At 42.8% G+C, this 16,563-nt stretch overlaps 1 protein-coding gene and 1 non-coding gene across 10 annotated transcripts in view; one reads left to right on the top strand and one right to left on the bottom strand.

The window, feature by feature from the left end:
- Positions 1-6,678: 6,678 nt before the first annotated feature.
- LOC112445232 (U6 spliceosomal RNA) lies at positions 6,679-6,782 on the bottom strand. The gene has a single exon (XR_003033600.1). It is a non-coding gene; the product is annotated as a U6 spliceosomal RNA (small nuclear RNA).
- A 2,225-nt stretch (positions 6,783-9,007) lies between these two features.
- Positions 9,008-16,563, top strand: part of PHF8 (PHD finger protein 8) — a 97,938-nt gene continuing 90,382 nt past the window's right edge. For 4 of the 9 annotated variants that reach the window (XM_010822019.4, XM_059883787.1, XM_010822017.4 and 1 more), the window contains exon 1: positions 9,502-10,827. In XM_010822019.4, coding sequence (XP_010820321.1) covers positions 10,730-10,827 — 98 coding nt within the window. In that variant the 5' untranslated portion in view covers positions 9,502-10,729. Of the gene's footprint in view, positions 9,433-9,501; positions 10,828-16,563 lie in introns of those variants that run through there. The other 5 variants (XM_005228232.5, XM_002700122.7, XM_010822016.4 and 2 more) reach the window with 5 other exon arrangements.

Raw genomic sequence — 16,563 nt, 5'->3', positions numbered from 1 at the left:
AATATTTTTATAATTTATATAATAAATGTACTAATGTGATATCTTGATTGATCATAAGATTTTTCTGCCTCTCTTTTCTGCAAATTCAATTACTTAGTCATTTTAGCAAGCTCATTTTGAACCAACATGATTGAAGGCAACATCAGTCACAAGATTGTAAATGTTTGATAACTTTTCATTTTGATAAGGAGCTTTCTGCTGATGCATTAGCACTGTTTTTTGTAGGGTGTGAAAACAATGGGATAAATTCCTGATCAATTTTTCAAAATACAAATTTTCACACATCTAGACCTGATGATTCCTGTAGAACACTTCTAAAAAGATTTAACTCTTCACACAGATCAGTTTTGTCCAAGTCTAAATCTAATTTTAAATATAATTTTTACAATGGCATTTAATGTTTCCTCTAACATTTCCTGTAACTTGTGGAGGTATGCTATATAGACTGAATGCTTGTGTCCCTGACCCCCAAAGTCATATGTTAAAATACTAACCCCCATAATGTGATGGTATTAGGAGGGGGGAGCCTTTGGTAGGTGATTAGGTCTTGAGGGTGAGGCTCTAATAAATGAGATTAGTGCCCTTATAAAAGAACCTCCAGAGAGCTCTTTCACCCCTTCCCCCAAACAGCAAGATTACCATCTATGAGCCAGTGTCTGGCTCTCACTAGACACTAAATCAAGCCAGCACCTTGATTTTGAACTTCCCAGCCTTCAGAACCATGAGAAATAAATCTTTGTTCATTAGCCACCCAGTCTATGGCAATTTTATTATAGCAGCCTGAATAGACTAATACAAGGTCGTACAAGAAATGAAAATAGCTTCATAATTTATTTATAATTTAAAACATATTTGTATGCATTCTACCAATATACCTTCAATTATAAGGAAAACACTTTTAAATTATCTTCTTCATTAATAATTGGTTAATCCAAAGTTTTTATCTAATGTGTCTACTTTGATGATCTTTAAATTTAATTTTCACTTTCTAGCCTGTGGATATTTTCTTTGCAATTTTACACTAGTTTTCAAAATGAGATATTCTACACAGCTCAAAAAATTCTAACAACCACACCTCAAAGTAATTTACTTTGAAGGCAAACCATTCAATATCACAGTAATCCAAGTCTATGACCCAACCACTAATGCCGAAGAAGCTGAATGGTTCTATGAAGATCTACAAGACATTCTAGAACTAATACCAAAAACAAGATGTCCTTTTAATCATAGGGGACTGGAATGTAAAAGTAGGAAATCAAGAGATACCCAGAGTAACATGCAAATTTGGCAATGGAGTACAAAATGAAGCAGGGCAAAGGCTAACAGAGTTTTGCCAAAAGAACGCACTGGTCATAGCAAACACCCACTTGAAACAACACAAGAGATGATTCTACAAGTGGACATCACCAGATGGTCAATACCAAAATCAGATTGATTATATTCTTTGTAGCCAAAGATGGAGAAGCTCTATACAGTCAGCAAAAACAAGACCTGGAGCTGACTTTGGCTCAGATCATGAACTCCTTATTGCAAAATTCAGACTTAAATTGAAGAAAATAGGGAAAACCACTAGACCATTCAAGTATGACCTAAATCAAGTCCCTTATGATTATACAGTAGAAGTGACAAATAGATTCAAGGGATTAGATCTGATAGAAAGAGTGCCTGAAGAACTATGGATGGAGTACTGACATGTACAGGAGGCAGTGATCAAAAACCAATAAAAAGAAATGCAAAAAGGCAAAATGGTTGTCTGAGGAGGCCTTACAAATAGGTGAGAAAAAAAGAAGCAAAAGGCAAAGGAGAAAAGGAAAGATATATCCATCTGAATGCAGAGTTCCAAAACCTAGCAAGGAGACATAAGAAGGCCTTCCTAAGTGATCAATGCAAAGAAATAGAGGAAAACAATAGAATGGGAAAGACTAGCAATCTCTTCAAGAAAATTAGAGATACCAAGGGAATATTTCATGCAAAGATGGGCACAATAAAGGACAGAAATAATATAAACCTAACAGAAGCAGAAGATACTAAAAGAAGTGGTAAGAATATACAGAAGAACTATGTAAAAAAGATCATAATGACCCAAATGATAATGATGGTATGAAAACTCACCTAGAGCCAGACATCCTGGAATGTGAAGTCAAGCGGGCCTTAGGAAGCATCACTATGAACAAAGCTAGTGGAGGTGATGGAATTCCAGCTGAGTAATTTCAAATCCTAAACGACAATGCTGTGAAACTGCTGCACTCAATACGCCAGCAAATTTGGAAAATGCAGCAGTGGCCACAGGACTGGAAAACTTCAGTTTTCATTGCAATCCCAAAGAAAGGCAATACCAAAGAATGTTCAAAGTACTGCACAATTGCATTCATCTCACATGCCAGCAAAGTAATGCTCAAAATTCTCCAAGCAAGGCTTCAACAGTATATGAACTGAGACCTTCCAGATGTTCAAGTTGGATTTAGAAAAGGCAGAGGAACAAGAGATCAAATTGCCAACATCGGTTGGGTCATAGAGAAAGCAAGAGAATTCCAGGAAAAACATCTACTTCTGCTTTATTGACTACACCAAAGCCTTTGACTGTGTGGATCACAACAAACTGTGGAACATTCATTCTTAAAGAGATGGTAATACCAGACCACCTTACCTGCTCCTGAGAAATCTGTATGCAGGTCAAGAAGCAACAGTTAGAACCAGACATGGAACAAAGGACTGGTTCCAAATTGGGAAAGGTGTACATCAAGGCTGTATATTGTCACCCTGCTTATTTAACTTAAATGCAGAGAACATCATGTGAAATGCCAGGCTGGATGAAGCACAAACTGGAATCAAGATTGCCAGGAGAAATATCAATAACCTCAGATATGCAGATGACACCACCTTTATGGCAGAAAGCAAAGTGGAACTAAAGACCGCTTGATGAAAGTGAAAGAGGAGAGTAGAAAAGCTGGCTTAAAACTTCAACATTCAAAAAATTAAGATCATGGCATCCAGTCCCATCACTTCATGGCAAACAGATGGGAAAACAATGGAAACAGTGACAGACTTTATTTTCTTGGGCTCCAGAATCATTGCAGATGGTGACTGCAGCCATGAAATTAAAAGATGCTTGCTCCTTGCAAGAAAAGCTATGATAAACAATCTAGACAGCATATTAAAAAGTAGAGACATTATTTTGCTGACAAAGGTCTATTTAGTCAAAGCTATGGATTTTCTAGTAGTCATGTATGGATGTGAGAATTGGACCATAAAGAAATCTGAGTGCTGAATAATGGATGCTTTTGAAGTGTGGTATTGGAGAAGCCTCTTAAGAGTCCCTTGGACTGCAAGGAGATCAAACCAGTCAATCCTAAGGGAAATCAGTCCTGATTCATTGGAAGGACTGTTGCTGAAGTTGAAGCTGCAATACTTAGGCCTCCTGATGTGAAGAACTGAATCCTTAGAAAAGATCCTGATGTTGGGAAAGATCGAAGGCAGGAGAAGTGGATGACAGGATGAGATGGTTGGATGGCATCACCAACTCGATGGACATGAGTTTGAGCAAGCTCTGGGAGTTAGTGATGGACAGAGAACCCTGGCTTGCTACAGTCCATGGGGTCGCAAAGAGTTGGACATGACTGAGCAAGCGAAATGAACTGAACTGAAAGTTGTTCTGCAATGTCCATGAGTACCTTTTTATTTTGTAATAATTTACTGACAAAGTTTACTGCCTGAATGCTAGCAGTTCCTGACCCAGTTCTCAGGCCAGAGTTAATATTTGTGTATAGTGGCAGGGACAGGTTCTGTGACAGAAGGGCAAGATTGCCTCTCACCACAGGTCCCATCACTACCCCCATGCAGAGGCTATCCTTTCTCTCAGGGCTACGGCTATTGCTACCTCTGCTGCTGCTGCTGCTGCTGCTGCTACTGCTGCCACCATTGTCATTGGCTCAATGTCCCCCACTCCAGGTCCCATAGTGTCCCAGACTGCCCCTGATTTGCTTATACATACCAGGCACTGCCATGTCCACAGGCTGTGCTCACTGCCACTCAGTATATCTCTTCTGCTCATGTGTATGCTCCATTGTCACGCTGGACCATACTTAAAAGACACAGATTCAAACATAAAATTAAGAATGTCAAGATAGTGCCAGGCGAGCATTAAATCAAGCCTGAAGTCTTTTCTGGGAGTATAGCTCTGTATATCTGGCGCACCCCAAGATGGCCATGGAGGAGTGGGCTGGTGTTTTTAGTTACCTAGTTCGGCACCTGGGGGACTATCTTGTTAGTTTTCATTCTAAGTGAGTGTAAACCCTATTTTGCTTCTGTGATTCAAATTATGCAAAAAGCTGTTGATCGCCTTCTCCTATTACATGGATCTTAGAGTCACCAGTTACCGTTAGATTCACAAATGGAGTGGTGAAAAGCCTGGAGTCTGGTCCTGTATCACCAGGAACCCCAGCTTGCATACATACTAGCCATATGGCCTCGAGCAGGTGGTTTTAAGTGTCTACACTCAGCTTATCCATAAAATGGGGATAGTACAAGCACTAGTACTATCATTGGGTTAGTACCCAATGTACTAGTATCACTAGTACCTCATTGGGTTGCTGTAAGGATTGAGTTAATGCACTTAAAGAGGTTAGAACAGGTGCTTAGCACACCATAGCTTCTCAGATAATGTTATTTATTGTTATTTTGTCTGTTTTCACTGTCTTTGTACTTTCCAGTCTATTTTGGAGCAAGTCTGTTCTTATGTAATGCTTTCATTTTCCCCGTTTTTCTTCATAAATTTTATAGTTCACTTTGGCCCTCATAATTTTTTATCTCAACAGTTATATGTATGTACATTTAGACAGATAAATCAGAAAAGAGCTCACTGAGGTTCCTTCTAGGAAAGCAAGCAGGGATTGAATGGTGGTCAGGGTGGATCTTCAGCCTGTTTGGATGTTAATCTACAATGGGAATGCATTTCCTATGGTTTATGTAGTTAAAAGTAAATGTTTACAGCTGTTAAGTAGAGGTGGGGTAGAGGAAGAAAGTTTCCAGGGCAGCCTTGTGCTATGGCGGCCAGTTCAGATCAAGCACTGATGTTGTAAGGCACAACTGGAGCACACATTTTCAGGGCATCAGCGGGCTGCCTCCCAACCAGGGCAGTGTGAGTTACTTTGTCAGCAAATCTAACTGGCTCGATTTAGCCCCCTTACAGCTTTGCTTTCCCCATTATCTTTTATCCCACCAACCTCACCACTCAAGATCACTGGGGATAATTTTAGGGATGGGTACCACTGTACCTAGGTCAAACACCACCTCCTGTGAAGCCTTTCTTGACACATCCACTGAATACATGTGAATTAATTGTGGTTCCCTTTCTGTTTATACATGTCATTCATACCTCTAGTTAGCACTTGAGAGGGTTTAACCTTTTAAGCCTTGTTATTGTTCATTGAATCTTGCCTTCCTAATTAGATTGTACAGGGTCTCTAATTCATGTCTGGAGACCCCACCCCCAAAACCCACCAGTCCATCATAAATGTTCAGGAGATGTTACTGAGAGAGAGCCCTGAAATGGCCCCCACAACCAAATTAGGGACTTTACACTTTTTATTCCTTTTATCCTGTCCCTGGCCAGCTCTTCCTGTTATTCAGGTCTTCTGCTCACATGTCAGCTTCTCTAAGAGGCCTTCCTTGACTATTTAAAATAGACTAGTGTCTATTTAAATCTTTGTCTCATAACTTGTTTTATTGTCCTCATTGCACTCACTGCAGTTTAAAATTCTCTTACTTAACTCAATTGTCTCGCTCTCTGGAATGTGAACCACAGGAGGGCAGGGACCTTGTCTGAATCCTCGGTGTCTAGAACAGTACCTTGTATATAGTTGTTGTTCAGTTGTTCAGTCATGTCTGATTCTTTGCAACCCCATGGACTGCAGCATGCCAGTCTTCCCTCTCCTTCGCCATCTCCCAGGGCTTGCTCAAATTCATGTCCATTGGGTTGGTGATGCCATCCAACCGTCTCATCCTCTGTTGTTCCCTTCTCCTCTTGCCTTCAATCTTTCCCAGCATCAGGGTTGTTTCTAATGAGTCAGCTCTTCACATCAGGTGGCCAAAGTACTGAAGTTTCAGCTTCAGCATCAGTCCTGCCTGCCAATGAATATTCAGGATTAATTTCCTTTAGGATTGACTGGCTTGATCATTTACAGTAGGTGTTCAGTAAATATATTAATGAATTGTACATGATTATTGACTGATCTCCATGAAGAATGTTAATATCACAAGGGCCAGGACCTTGTCTGGGTTACTACTACATCTTCACACCTAGTACAGTACCTAGTGAATAGTAGATGCTCAAGAATTATTGAGTGAGTGAATTAATGTTCCACACACTCTTTAACCCAGCATATTCAGAACTGAACTTAGTCTCTTCTGCACGAAACCTGCTTTTCCTTCTATGTACCCTGGCTCAGTCAATGGCATCATCATCCAGAAATGACACCCAATCCATAAATGAACTCATACTCCTTTCACTCATTCATCTACTATTTTCAGTTAGTCTCCTAGCCCTGCCTATTCAACCTCCAAAATACCCCACTTATCTGATCATGTTCTACCCCCTGCTGCAACTATTCTGATTCAGGCCTCATCTTTTTTTCATGACTATTGCAACTGCCTCCTCTCTGCCTTCCCCCTTTTCTGCCATTTATTATGGAATCCTTCATAAATTTGTATGTCATACTCATACAGGGACCATGCTTAATCTTCTTAGTGTCTTTTCAATCTTAATATATGTGCTGCTTAAGCAAACATCCTTCTGCCTTTGTGTGAAGTTAAGAAAGCTTAGCTGCAGGGTTTGTCACCTGCCATTTGGTTATGTGGTTATATGTTTTATAAAGTTTACAAAGTGTAATTAAACCACAATTGGTTAAAATTGCTGTCCCTTTCTACTGAGAGTTTTCCTGGTCACATTTTCCTTGTAGGTGATGTAGGAGCGCCTCAGACATTTTTGAGATTCAGCTAAGTAGAAGTTGATTTGCAGGATAAATTTAGTTTGGGTTTAGTGGGGACATCTGTATGTTTGTGCCATTTCCATTTATATGTTATTACCCAGGTATAAGAATGATTTCTAGAAAAAACTTTACCTTTTAATGTAATTTTGAATTTACAAGTCTATATTTTTTTTCCTAATGAAATGAACCTCACAAACTGTATAAGCTTCAGGTCCCACTAAACCTGGACTGTCATCTGCCTAAGCCACAAATGTGACGCTGTTGCTTCTGCTCAAAAACTATAGTGATTTCTTATTGCTTCCAGGATAAAATCTAATAGTCAACTTTTTTGTAAATGTTTTCCCATGTGCATCCATGCATTTGTACACAATGTTTGCTTGTGTGTGTGTGTGTCTGTGCATGTGCACGCACTCAGTGGTGTTTGACTCTTTGCAACCCCCATGGACTGTAGCCCACCAGGCTCTGTCCATGGGATTTTCCAAGCAAGAATACTGGAGTGGGTTGCCATTCCTTTCTCCAGGGGATCTTTCCCACCCAGGGATCCAACCTACATCTCCTATATCTCCTGCATTAGCAGGCAGATTCTTTATCACTGAGCTACCTGGGAATCCCGTTTGTACATCATAATCCTTTTACATACAATGTTCTTGTTAATTTAGTGAACTTTTATATACTCTCCAAGTCTCTCTGAAATCTTCCTTGACATCATCAAGCAGCTTCTGAGGCACTTTCTTAGCCTTATTGTACATTTTGCGAGAGGTATCTGTGTACTTATTGGATGCTGTATTCCAATCGTTTACTTGCAGCCTTGTCTCCTGCACTGGCTGGCAATTTCCCACTGCAGTGTCCCTCTTTTTCATTATTCTATCCCCAGGGCCTAACCCCCTCATCACTTAGGAAATCGGAGCGCACACACGCGTTTTCTTTTCTAAAGCAGTGGGACCGGTTAAGAAAATGAAATATTAAGCGGATTCCTAGAGAATTTTCTAGACTGTCTGAGAAAACCAGCGCCACCCTGAAGCATGCGTGTGGAGTTCCGTCCCTTCAACCTCTTCTACTCCATCCTCAGGCTGTAGTAAGAAAATCATGGGACAGGTGCATGGAAACCCTTCAGTTGTATCTGAACTGAACTGGGGGGGGGGGGGGGGGGCGGTGTGGGTGTGAAAGTGAAAGTTACTCCTTTGGGTCTGACTCTTTGCGACCAGTTCATGGAATTCTCCAGGCCATTAGACTGGAGTTCATAGTGTTTCCCTTCTCCAGGGGATCTTCCCAACCCAGAGTTTGAACCCAAGTCTCCCAAACTGCAGGCGGATTCTTTACCAGCTGAGCCACCAGGGAAGCCCACACGGGGTTGGGAAGTACCAAAGAAGAGAGATTTCAGAGGGAGCTGGGGAGTTGACAGAGGTTTTATGGAGGGACTGAGGGCAGGACCCCAGGGGTAGTAGAGGGTGCAAGGTTCAACTTTCTTGCTCTGAAACTCAAGCAACTTGGCTTCCCTAAGCCCGTGTCCTCACTCGGTGATGATAGATTCTCCTGCATTGTGTAGATTAAAGACCTGGAGACTCTGTGAAACAGGCCGACCTGCTGAAGGTGCTCAGTGAACAGGAGCCTCTGTGAGCACTCGCCCTCCCCCACCTCCCCCACGCCGCCACCTATTAAGTTTGCGGCGCACAGTCGCAGAGTTCACCTCCTCTCATAAGAAAAAGCTGGCGAGGAGTAGGAAGAGATAGTATGTGTGTGTGTCAGAGTCTGTTGGTGGTGGGTGCTTAACTCCCTGCTTGCCCGGAGGAGGGGGGAAGCAGGGAAGGCTCTGGCCCCACTCAAAATGGAGCCAAGTGCCCGCCTCGCCTAAGATGGCGGCCTCTCCGCCTCTTGGTTCCGGGTCCTCGGCGTCCACTGGGTACCTGGGGAGTCCAGCGGGTCCAAAGGTGGCTGAGCCCCGCCCTGCTTCTCAAGGTGATGCTCCGCCCCTCGTGGCGTCACGCGGGAGCCGGGGCCCGCCTCTGCCGCGGTTACCTCGCGAGTCTGGACCTCATAAGATGGCGGTTGGGTCGCCTCCCCACGGCGGTGCCGCCACTCTCAACATGGTAGCTGTTTACCCCGTGTTTCTCCTGCCCTCTCCGCCCCAACTTCCTCGTTGTTTTGAATAAACTTTATTGACTACTCCGAATTACCTACCACCGCCGCTGAGCATCTCCCAGCGACTTTCCGGACTGCTTTTCTCCAACCCGGCCGCCGGTTCGTCTCTTTCTTCGTTGGTTTGCTCACGGCAATCTCCTTCCAGCCCAGCGACGCCGCCGCTAGCCCGTTCATTGGGCGGCCGCCGGACTAGGCCCGAGCCGAGGGCTCCAGTAGGCCCTAACGGCCGGGCCCGAGGCAGAGCTGTGGAGAAAGCTGCCCTGAAGCACCGCCGGGCGGCCAGCGAGACCCAGCGGGTGGTTCGAGGGTAAGGCGAGCGAGGTTCGCCGCGTTGCCGTGACGATCCCACAATTCGGCGCGCGCAGCCTGTGGGGCCGGAACTGCCGGCCGAGCCTCCCGCTGAGAGAGGCGCTGAGCCGCTCCAGAGCGAGCCTGGCCGCTGGCAGTTCGGTAGGACTGAGCTGCGCGGGCTTGAAGACTCTCTGCAGCTTTACGGATGAGGAGGTCCCTTTAGGGTTCGGGACCGAAGACGCTCTTGTCAGGTTTGGGGCATGAGGAGGTTCCTGTCAGTTTGGGAGGCGTGAGGAGATTCTCCTAAGTTTCTGGGGCTGGAAGGATATTCCTGTCACTTTGGGATCTGTGATGAGATAGATACCTGTCAGTTTTAAGGGGGCAGAGGAGTCTTGGTCAGTTTGAGGAGGCTGTGAGGATATGTCTGCCAATTTCAGAGCTGTGGGAGGAAAATCCTCACTTGGTTGCGGAGTGTGAGGAAATTCTAGTCAGTTTCAGGGGTTTTGAAGTGAACTATTTGAGTTTCTGGGGTGCAACAGAAGCCTGTCAGCTTTGAAGTAGTGGGTGAGCTGATCAGTTTTGGGGTTGAGATTTATTTCAGTTGTTGGGGTGATGAGACTCCCGTCTGGTCGTGGATGGAATAATTTTGAAAGTGAAGGAGCAGATAATTTAAACTCTCAGAACACGACCCCAGAACTGTGATTTTAGTTGGGCGCCTAGTCTTGTCTCCCTCGTTCTTGAAGGCATGGAGGTAATTTTCGAGTAATCTGAGGACTTCCAGGGATCCCTATTCTCTCTGTCTTGTTGCCTTTATTTTTGGAGTGAGAGAAGGGGCTTTTTCTATACCCCCAGCCTCATCCTCTAGGCTGTCGTTTGCGTCATAATAAAGAGAGCCCTGGGAAGCAGCGTTGCTAACAAGGAGAGGTTGCAGTGAGAGATTAAAGGAGCTTCCTGAAAAGGCGTCAGATCTTTCCCTGAAATCCGGAAAGAAGTTATCACTGACGCAGGGGGCTGAAGGAGGTAAGGAGGGGAAATAAAGCTACGAGAGCAGAGCGCTGTTCTTTATTTGTTAAAGCGGCCCATGGACTTTCTCCAGTTGCCCCCTACAGCCCCAACCAGCTGTGTTGCATCCCGGCGGCAGCGGTAACTGTCCATTTGAGAGCTGAGGGTTGGTACCCTGGGGGACCTGATTCACTCTGTAAAAGTGTCGTTTGTGCCCAGCTTTGGTCCAGAGGGGACGCGTGCTGCCGCCTCCTGCTCCTTTTGAAGCTAAGATCCTGGCCCACTGCAGAACACTCCAAGGCCTGGTGAAGATGGCTTCAGTACCAGTGTATTGCCTCTGTCGGCTGCCTTATGATGTGACCCGCTTCATGATCGAGTGTGACATGTGCCAGGACTGGTTTCATGGCAGGTAAGGAGGGCAGGGCATCCTGGACAGGGTGCAGTGGCCAGGTGCTCACTGGCTTGCTCCTTTCTCAACTCTGGTTCAGGTTCCTCCTCAGAAACTTAATTTCCCCTCTCTCCACTACAGTTAGGTCCAACCCACCCCAAGACACAGGTTCTTACATCCCTCCTTGTAGATTATGGCCTAGCTTAACATTGACATTTGGTTTCTCCTCTTTTTTCTTTTCCTATATATATTTCTATTTTGAACCCTTCTTCTATTTTGTATTTTTTTTCTTAGAAAAATACTTTCTTTTCAGTTACAAAGAATGTATCATCTTTGTATTCTGGTAATTTTGTTTTTCCTCAGAGGCTGGCTTTGGGAGAGACTGTACTGCATTTTTGAGATATTTGAGTCCAACAAACATGGATTTGAGTTGTGGTTTTGCAGCTTACTATCAGAGTGACCTTGGACAAGTTGCTTTGCTTCTCTGAGTCTCTTTGTCTTCAGGCAGACAGAGTGTTTTCTTTATCTATTAGATAAAATATATCTAATACAGCCTTCCTCTTTATTTAAAGCATTTTTGCACGCACCTAGTAAATGGAGGCAGAAATACAATAGCATTTTATTTCTACAGTTTTACCTGCAGAACCATCCAGGTAAATTGAATTAAGCAGAGGAGATATTGGGTAAAACAGTAGGAGTAAAACCACTAATGAAATCCCTCCAGGTAACCATGTGTGCACATAAGCACCTGTCACCCAGGATTCCAGAAAGGTTAGTGTCTGGAATAAACCTGTACTATTATCCCATTATTGGGACTTATGTCAGCTCTGGAAAGAAAACCATGCAAGGATTTGTACATTGGAGTACAACAAAACAGTGTATGGCGCCCTCCTGCTGTTGCATGTTGTTAGGTTCTAGAATTTTCAGTTATCAGTCTTTTTCAAAGGGAAGCTTCACAGAGGCTCTAGTGACCTGCCAATGCAGGAGACAGAGGAGACGTGGGTTCAATCCCTGGGTCAGGAAGATACCCTGGAGGAGGAAATGGTAACCCACTCCAGTATTCTTGCCTGGAAAATCCTATGGACAGAGGAGCCTGGCAGGGTACAGTCCATGGGGTCAAAAAGAGTCGGACATGACTTAGTGACTGACCACATGTGCACTTTCCGAAGGAGGTGTTTCTGTTACCACACCCAAGACCAAACTGAAGGTTTTGGTACTGGTAAAATTCTACTCTTAGCAAGGACTGTCCCATGCAGCACATCTAAATTCATATTCAGCTGATCTTTGTTGAGTATTTACTGTGTGCCAGGTGCAGAGTTCTATTTACTGCCTCATATTATTTCATTTAAGAGGGGACAGACCTAGATGATGGGGCATTTTTCTTTCCCCTGGAAATAAATGGGGATTAAGATGTCTTTCAGAAAAAAAAAAAAGATGTCTTTCAGGATTCCTGGTATCTTTGCTAGTGCTAATCAAGTCACTCCTCTGCTTAAAATTCTTTCAGTGATCCTCCTACATAATAAAAATCAGTCTCTTTTGTGTGACAGACAAAACCTTTTGTGATATACTTGTTCAGTCTCATTTACCACCACTCCTCCTCCCTTGTTCTTTATATCCCAGAAAGACTGAACTACTTATAGTTCTGGGGAAATTTTATACTTCCTTATGCCTCTTTGTCTTTGCACATGCTATTCCCACTAATGTCCTTCCATTTACAACTCATAGCATACCTCTTTTGTAGAAGGCCTCCTTTTGGGTTCCCATGGCACTTTATGTATATTCTTATTGAAAGTAATTATTTCATCATATCATAGTTATAAATGTATTTTTGTCACTCACTAGCAAGAGCTACCTGAGGGCAGAGATGCAATCTTTTCATATTTGGTATCCTCAGAACCTAGTTCAATGCTAAACTTGTAATAGATGCTGAGTACATTTTTCAATGAACGAATGAATCTTCTTGATTCATTGCCTGTGGGCCTTGCTTTGGATTGTGTAGGTTTAAACCTGAAAAGTGAACTTCTGCATGCAGTACAGAGACCCTAACTCTGCAGTGTGGGAACAGGAAATGGGAATGAATGCTTCCTGAGTGCTTATTGTGTGCCAGGCCCCATGACAGAGACTTGGCATACATTTATCTCATCTAATGCAAATCCAAGCCTGAAAGTTAGATATTTCGTTTTCAAATAATATTAAAAATTTTTCCCTGACTATATAAGTGAGACATGCTTTTTGTAGAAAATGCAGAAAAAGAATAAAAAAGGAAATAAAAATCATCCATGGGCCTTTTATCCAGCACAGTCTACTGTTTAATTTTTTGTTGCATTAACTCCCATTGTTTGACTTAGAATATAAATGTATATTTTATTGGGTTGGCCAAAAGATTCATTTGGGTTTTTCCATAACATCTTACAGAAAAACCTGAACCAATTTTTTTGGCCAACCCAATACAATGTGGGATTGTATTATAAACACCATTTTGTAACATGATTTTTATTCCTACTTAACATTATAAAGTTACGGTCATTAAATATTGATCTAAAGATGATTTCTGATATCCCATTATATATCTTTGTCATCAGTTACTCAGTCATTTCCTTTGAGGTTGGATACTTAGGTTGTTTCTACTTTTTTATATTATAAATAATACTATGATGTGAGGGAAACTTTAGGGTTTCTGGAAATGTTTGGCATTTTTATTTGGGTGCTCGTTGAAACAAAAGGGAAAACATTGTGGAAAGCATCTTTGCATGGTAGAGACCTGAAATTTATAAGGAATACCACTGAGACCTTTAAGAATTCCAAATTTACAATATGAAAATGTGTTTATGGGCCAGGCCCCTTCTTAATCACATTTCTGTGGTGAGTCCTGTGTTTCTGTGCACACCCTGACATAAGTTAACTGCCTTAATTTTTTTTTCCCATGAAAGAGACCAAAATTTTATCTCTTATCATGCTTTTCTATGGACTGCCAGAGAATAAGGAAGCCAGCTGAGAATCAGGTCCTTGGTGGGTGGCTGTTCTTGGTTACTAAGTGCATTGCACACATGCACACACATGCACACACAAACACATACATATACACACATCCTAGGCTCGTAATACTTTAGCATAATTGAAAATTACTAAATATTTTGCATTTTTCATGGTTGCCCACAATAGTTAAGCCCACAGATGCCTGTAGATGATATAAATCTGTTCATATCTCTGATGACTTACAAAGGCCAGATTTCTTAAAGTCTAGTTAGGGATTAGTAATGCCATGTTACTTCCTGGAAAGGTTATAACAAGGAAGATGACTATTCCATTTTGGTGGTGAGAATCTGGAACTCATGGAAGTTAAGTTACTCTTTGAGTCTGGATTTGAACTTAGAATTATCTGGCTTGAGACCAGGCTCTCAAAAGTGGAAAAAACAGTGGTATAGCTCCATTCCTCTATTGTAAGGGGCTGGATTTTGAAGAGCAGTTTGATTTGTAGAGAAGTGGTTCTCAAACTTTAGGGTGTATCAGAATCACTTGGAAGACCTCTAAAAAGATGAGATAGGTAGGCCCCACCCGCAGGATTTCTGATTCAGTATGTGAGTGGGAGCTACTCTCAGAACCACTGATTTAGAGCATTATTCTGTCTCAATTCTTTCCCATTCTGTGGAGTGTGACAGCTTCTGATATTGTGGGATGGGTGGGCTAACATATCATAACTGTACACTGTTGTTCTGAAAATGTGGTTCATTAACTGGAAATTTGTAAAAAATGTAAATTCTTGGGTTGGAAGCCAGCAGTCTATTTTTACAAACAGGTGGATTCTGATGTATCCTAACTTTTGAGAAACCTTGCTGTACACTAGTGGAGGAAGTTGGTTGGCAAGCATATATCTGGGCTTTGACAAAACCTCACTCCTGTACAGTTTTCCTGTCTATAAAGGAAGTATTGGTTGGCACATCCCCAACATGGTGGCTGTGGTGTGGACTCTTAAACTCTAGGGAAATTGGCACTGGCTTCAGATCTGGGTTCAAATTCTGACTGTGTTACTTTTTAGCAAAGGATTTCATCTCTGTAAAGCCTCAGTTTCCCCAAGAGAAGTTGTGATGATTTAAATAAAATGGTAATGACTATTGTTTATTGAGTACTAGCTAGTCTGCCAGTCATTATGCTAAATACTTTACTTATGAAACTCCAATACTTTGACCACCTGATGCGAAGAGCTGACTCATTTAACAAGACCCTGATGCTGGGAAAGATTGAGGTTAGGAGGAGAAGGGGACGATAGAGGATGAGATGGAGGAAGGCATCACCAACTCAATGGACATGGGTTTGGGTGGACTCTGGGAGTTGGTGATGGACAGGGAGGCCTGGCGTGCTTCAGTTCATGGGGTCACAAAGAGTTGGACACGACTGAGCAACTGAACTATCTTTAATCTTTTTTTTGAGTTTTAAAATTATCAGTTCAATTCATTCAATAGTTACCAGATCAGATCAGATCAGTCGCTTAGTCGTGTCCGACTTTGCGACCCCATGAATCGCAGCACACCAGGCCTCCCTGTCCATCACCAACTCCCAGAGTTCACTGAGACTCACGTCCATCGAGTCACTGATGCCATCCAGCCATCTCATCCTCTGTTGTCCCCTTCTCCTTCTTCCCCCAATCCCTCCCAGCATCAGAGTCTTTTCCAGTGAGTCAACTCTTCGCATGTGGTGGCCAAAGTACTGGAGTTTCAGCTTTAGCATCATTCCTTCCAAAGAAATCCCAGGGCTGATCTCCTTCAGAATGGACTGGTTGGATCTCCTTGCAGTCCAAGGGACTCTCAAGAGTCTTCTCCAACTCCACAGTTCAAAAGCATCAATTCTTCAGCGCTCACCTTTCTTCACAGTCCAACTCTCACATCCATACATGACCACTGGAAACACCATAGCCTTGACTAGACGGACCTTTGTTGGCAAAGTAATGTCTCTGCTTTTGAATATGCTATCTAGGTTGGTCATAACTTTGCTTCCAAGGAGTAAGCGTCTTTTAATTTCATGGCTGCAGTCACGATCTGCAGTGATTTTGGAGCCCCAAAAATAAAGTCTGACACTGTTTCCACTGTTTCCCCATCTATTTCCCATGAAGTGATGGGACCAGATGCCATGATCTTCGTTTTCTGAATGTTGAGCTTTAAGCCAACTTTTTCACTCTCCACTTTCACTTTCATCAAGAGGCTTTTCAGTTCCTCTTCACTTTCTGCCATAAGGGTGATGTTATCTGCATATCTGAGGTTATTGATATTTCTCCCGGCAGTCTTGATTCCAGCTTGTGTTTCTTCCAGTCCAGCATTTCTCATGATGTACTCTGCATATAAATTAAATAAACAGGGTGACAATATACAGCCTTGATGAACTCCTTTTCCTATTTGGAACCAGTCTGTTGTTCCATGTCCAGTTCTAACTGTTGCTTCCTGACCTGCATACAGATTTCTCAAGAGGCAGATCAGGTGGTCTGGTATTCCCATCTCTTTGAGAATTTTCCACAGTTTATTGTGATCCACACAGTCAAAGGCTTTGGCATAGTCCATAAAGCAGAAATAGATGTTTTTCTGGAACTCTCTTGCTTTTTCCATGATCCAGCGGATGTTGGCAAGTTGATCTCTGGTTCCTCTGCCTTTTCTAAAACCAGCTTGAACATAAGGAAGTTCAGGGTTCACATATTGCTGAAGCCTGGCTTGCAGAATTTTGAGCATTACTTTACTAGCGTGTGAGATGAGTGCAATTGTGCGTTAGTTT

Source organism: Bos taurus, chromosome X (assembly GCF_002263795.3).
Source record: "Bos taurus isolate L1 Dominette 01449 registration number 42190680 breed Hereford chromosome X, ARS-UCD2.0, whole genome shotgun sequence".
In the NCBI taxonomy this organism is placed as follows: Eukaryota; Metazoa; Chordata; class Mammalia; order Artiodactyla; family Bovidae; genus Bos; species Bos taurus.
The sequence above is the reverse complement of the archived record's forward strand: the minus strand, read 5'-3'. Positions and strand labels throughout refer to the sequence as shown.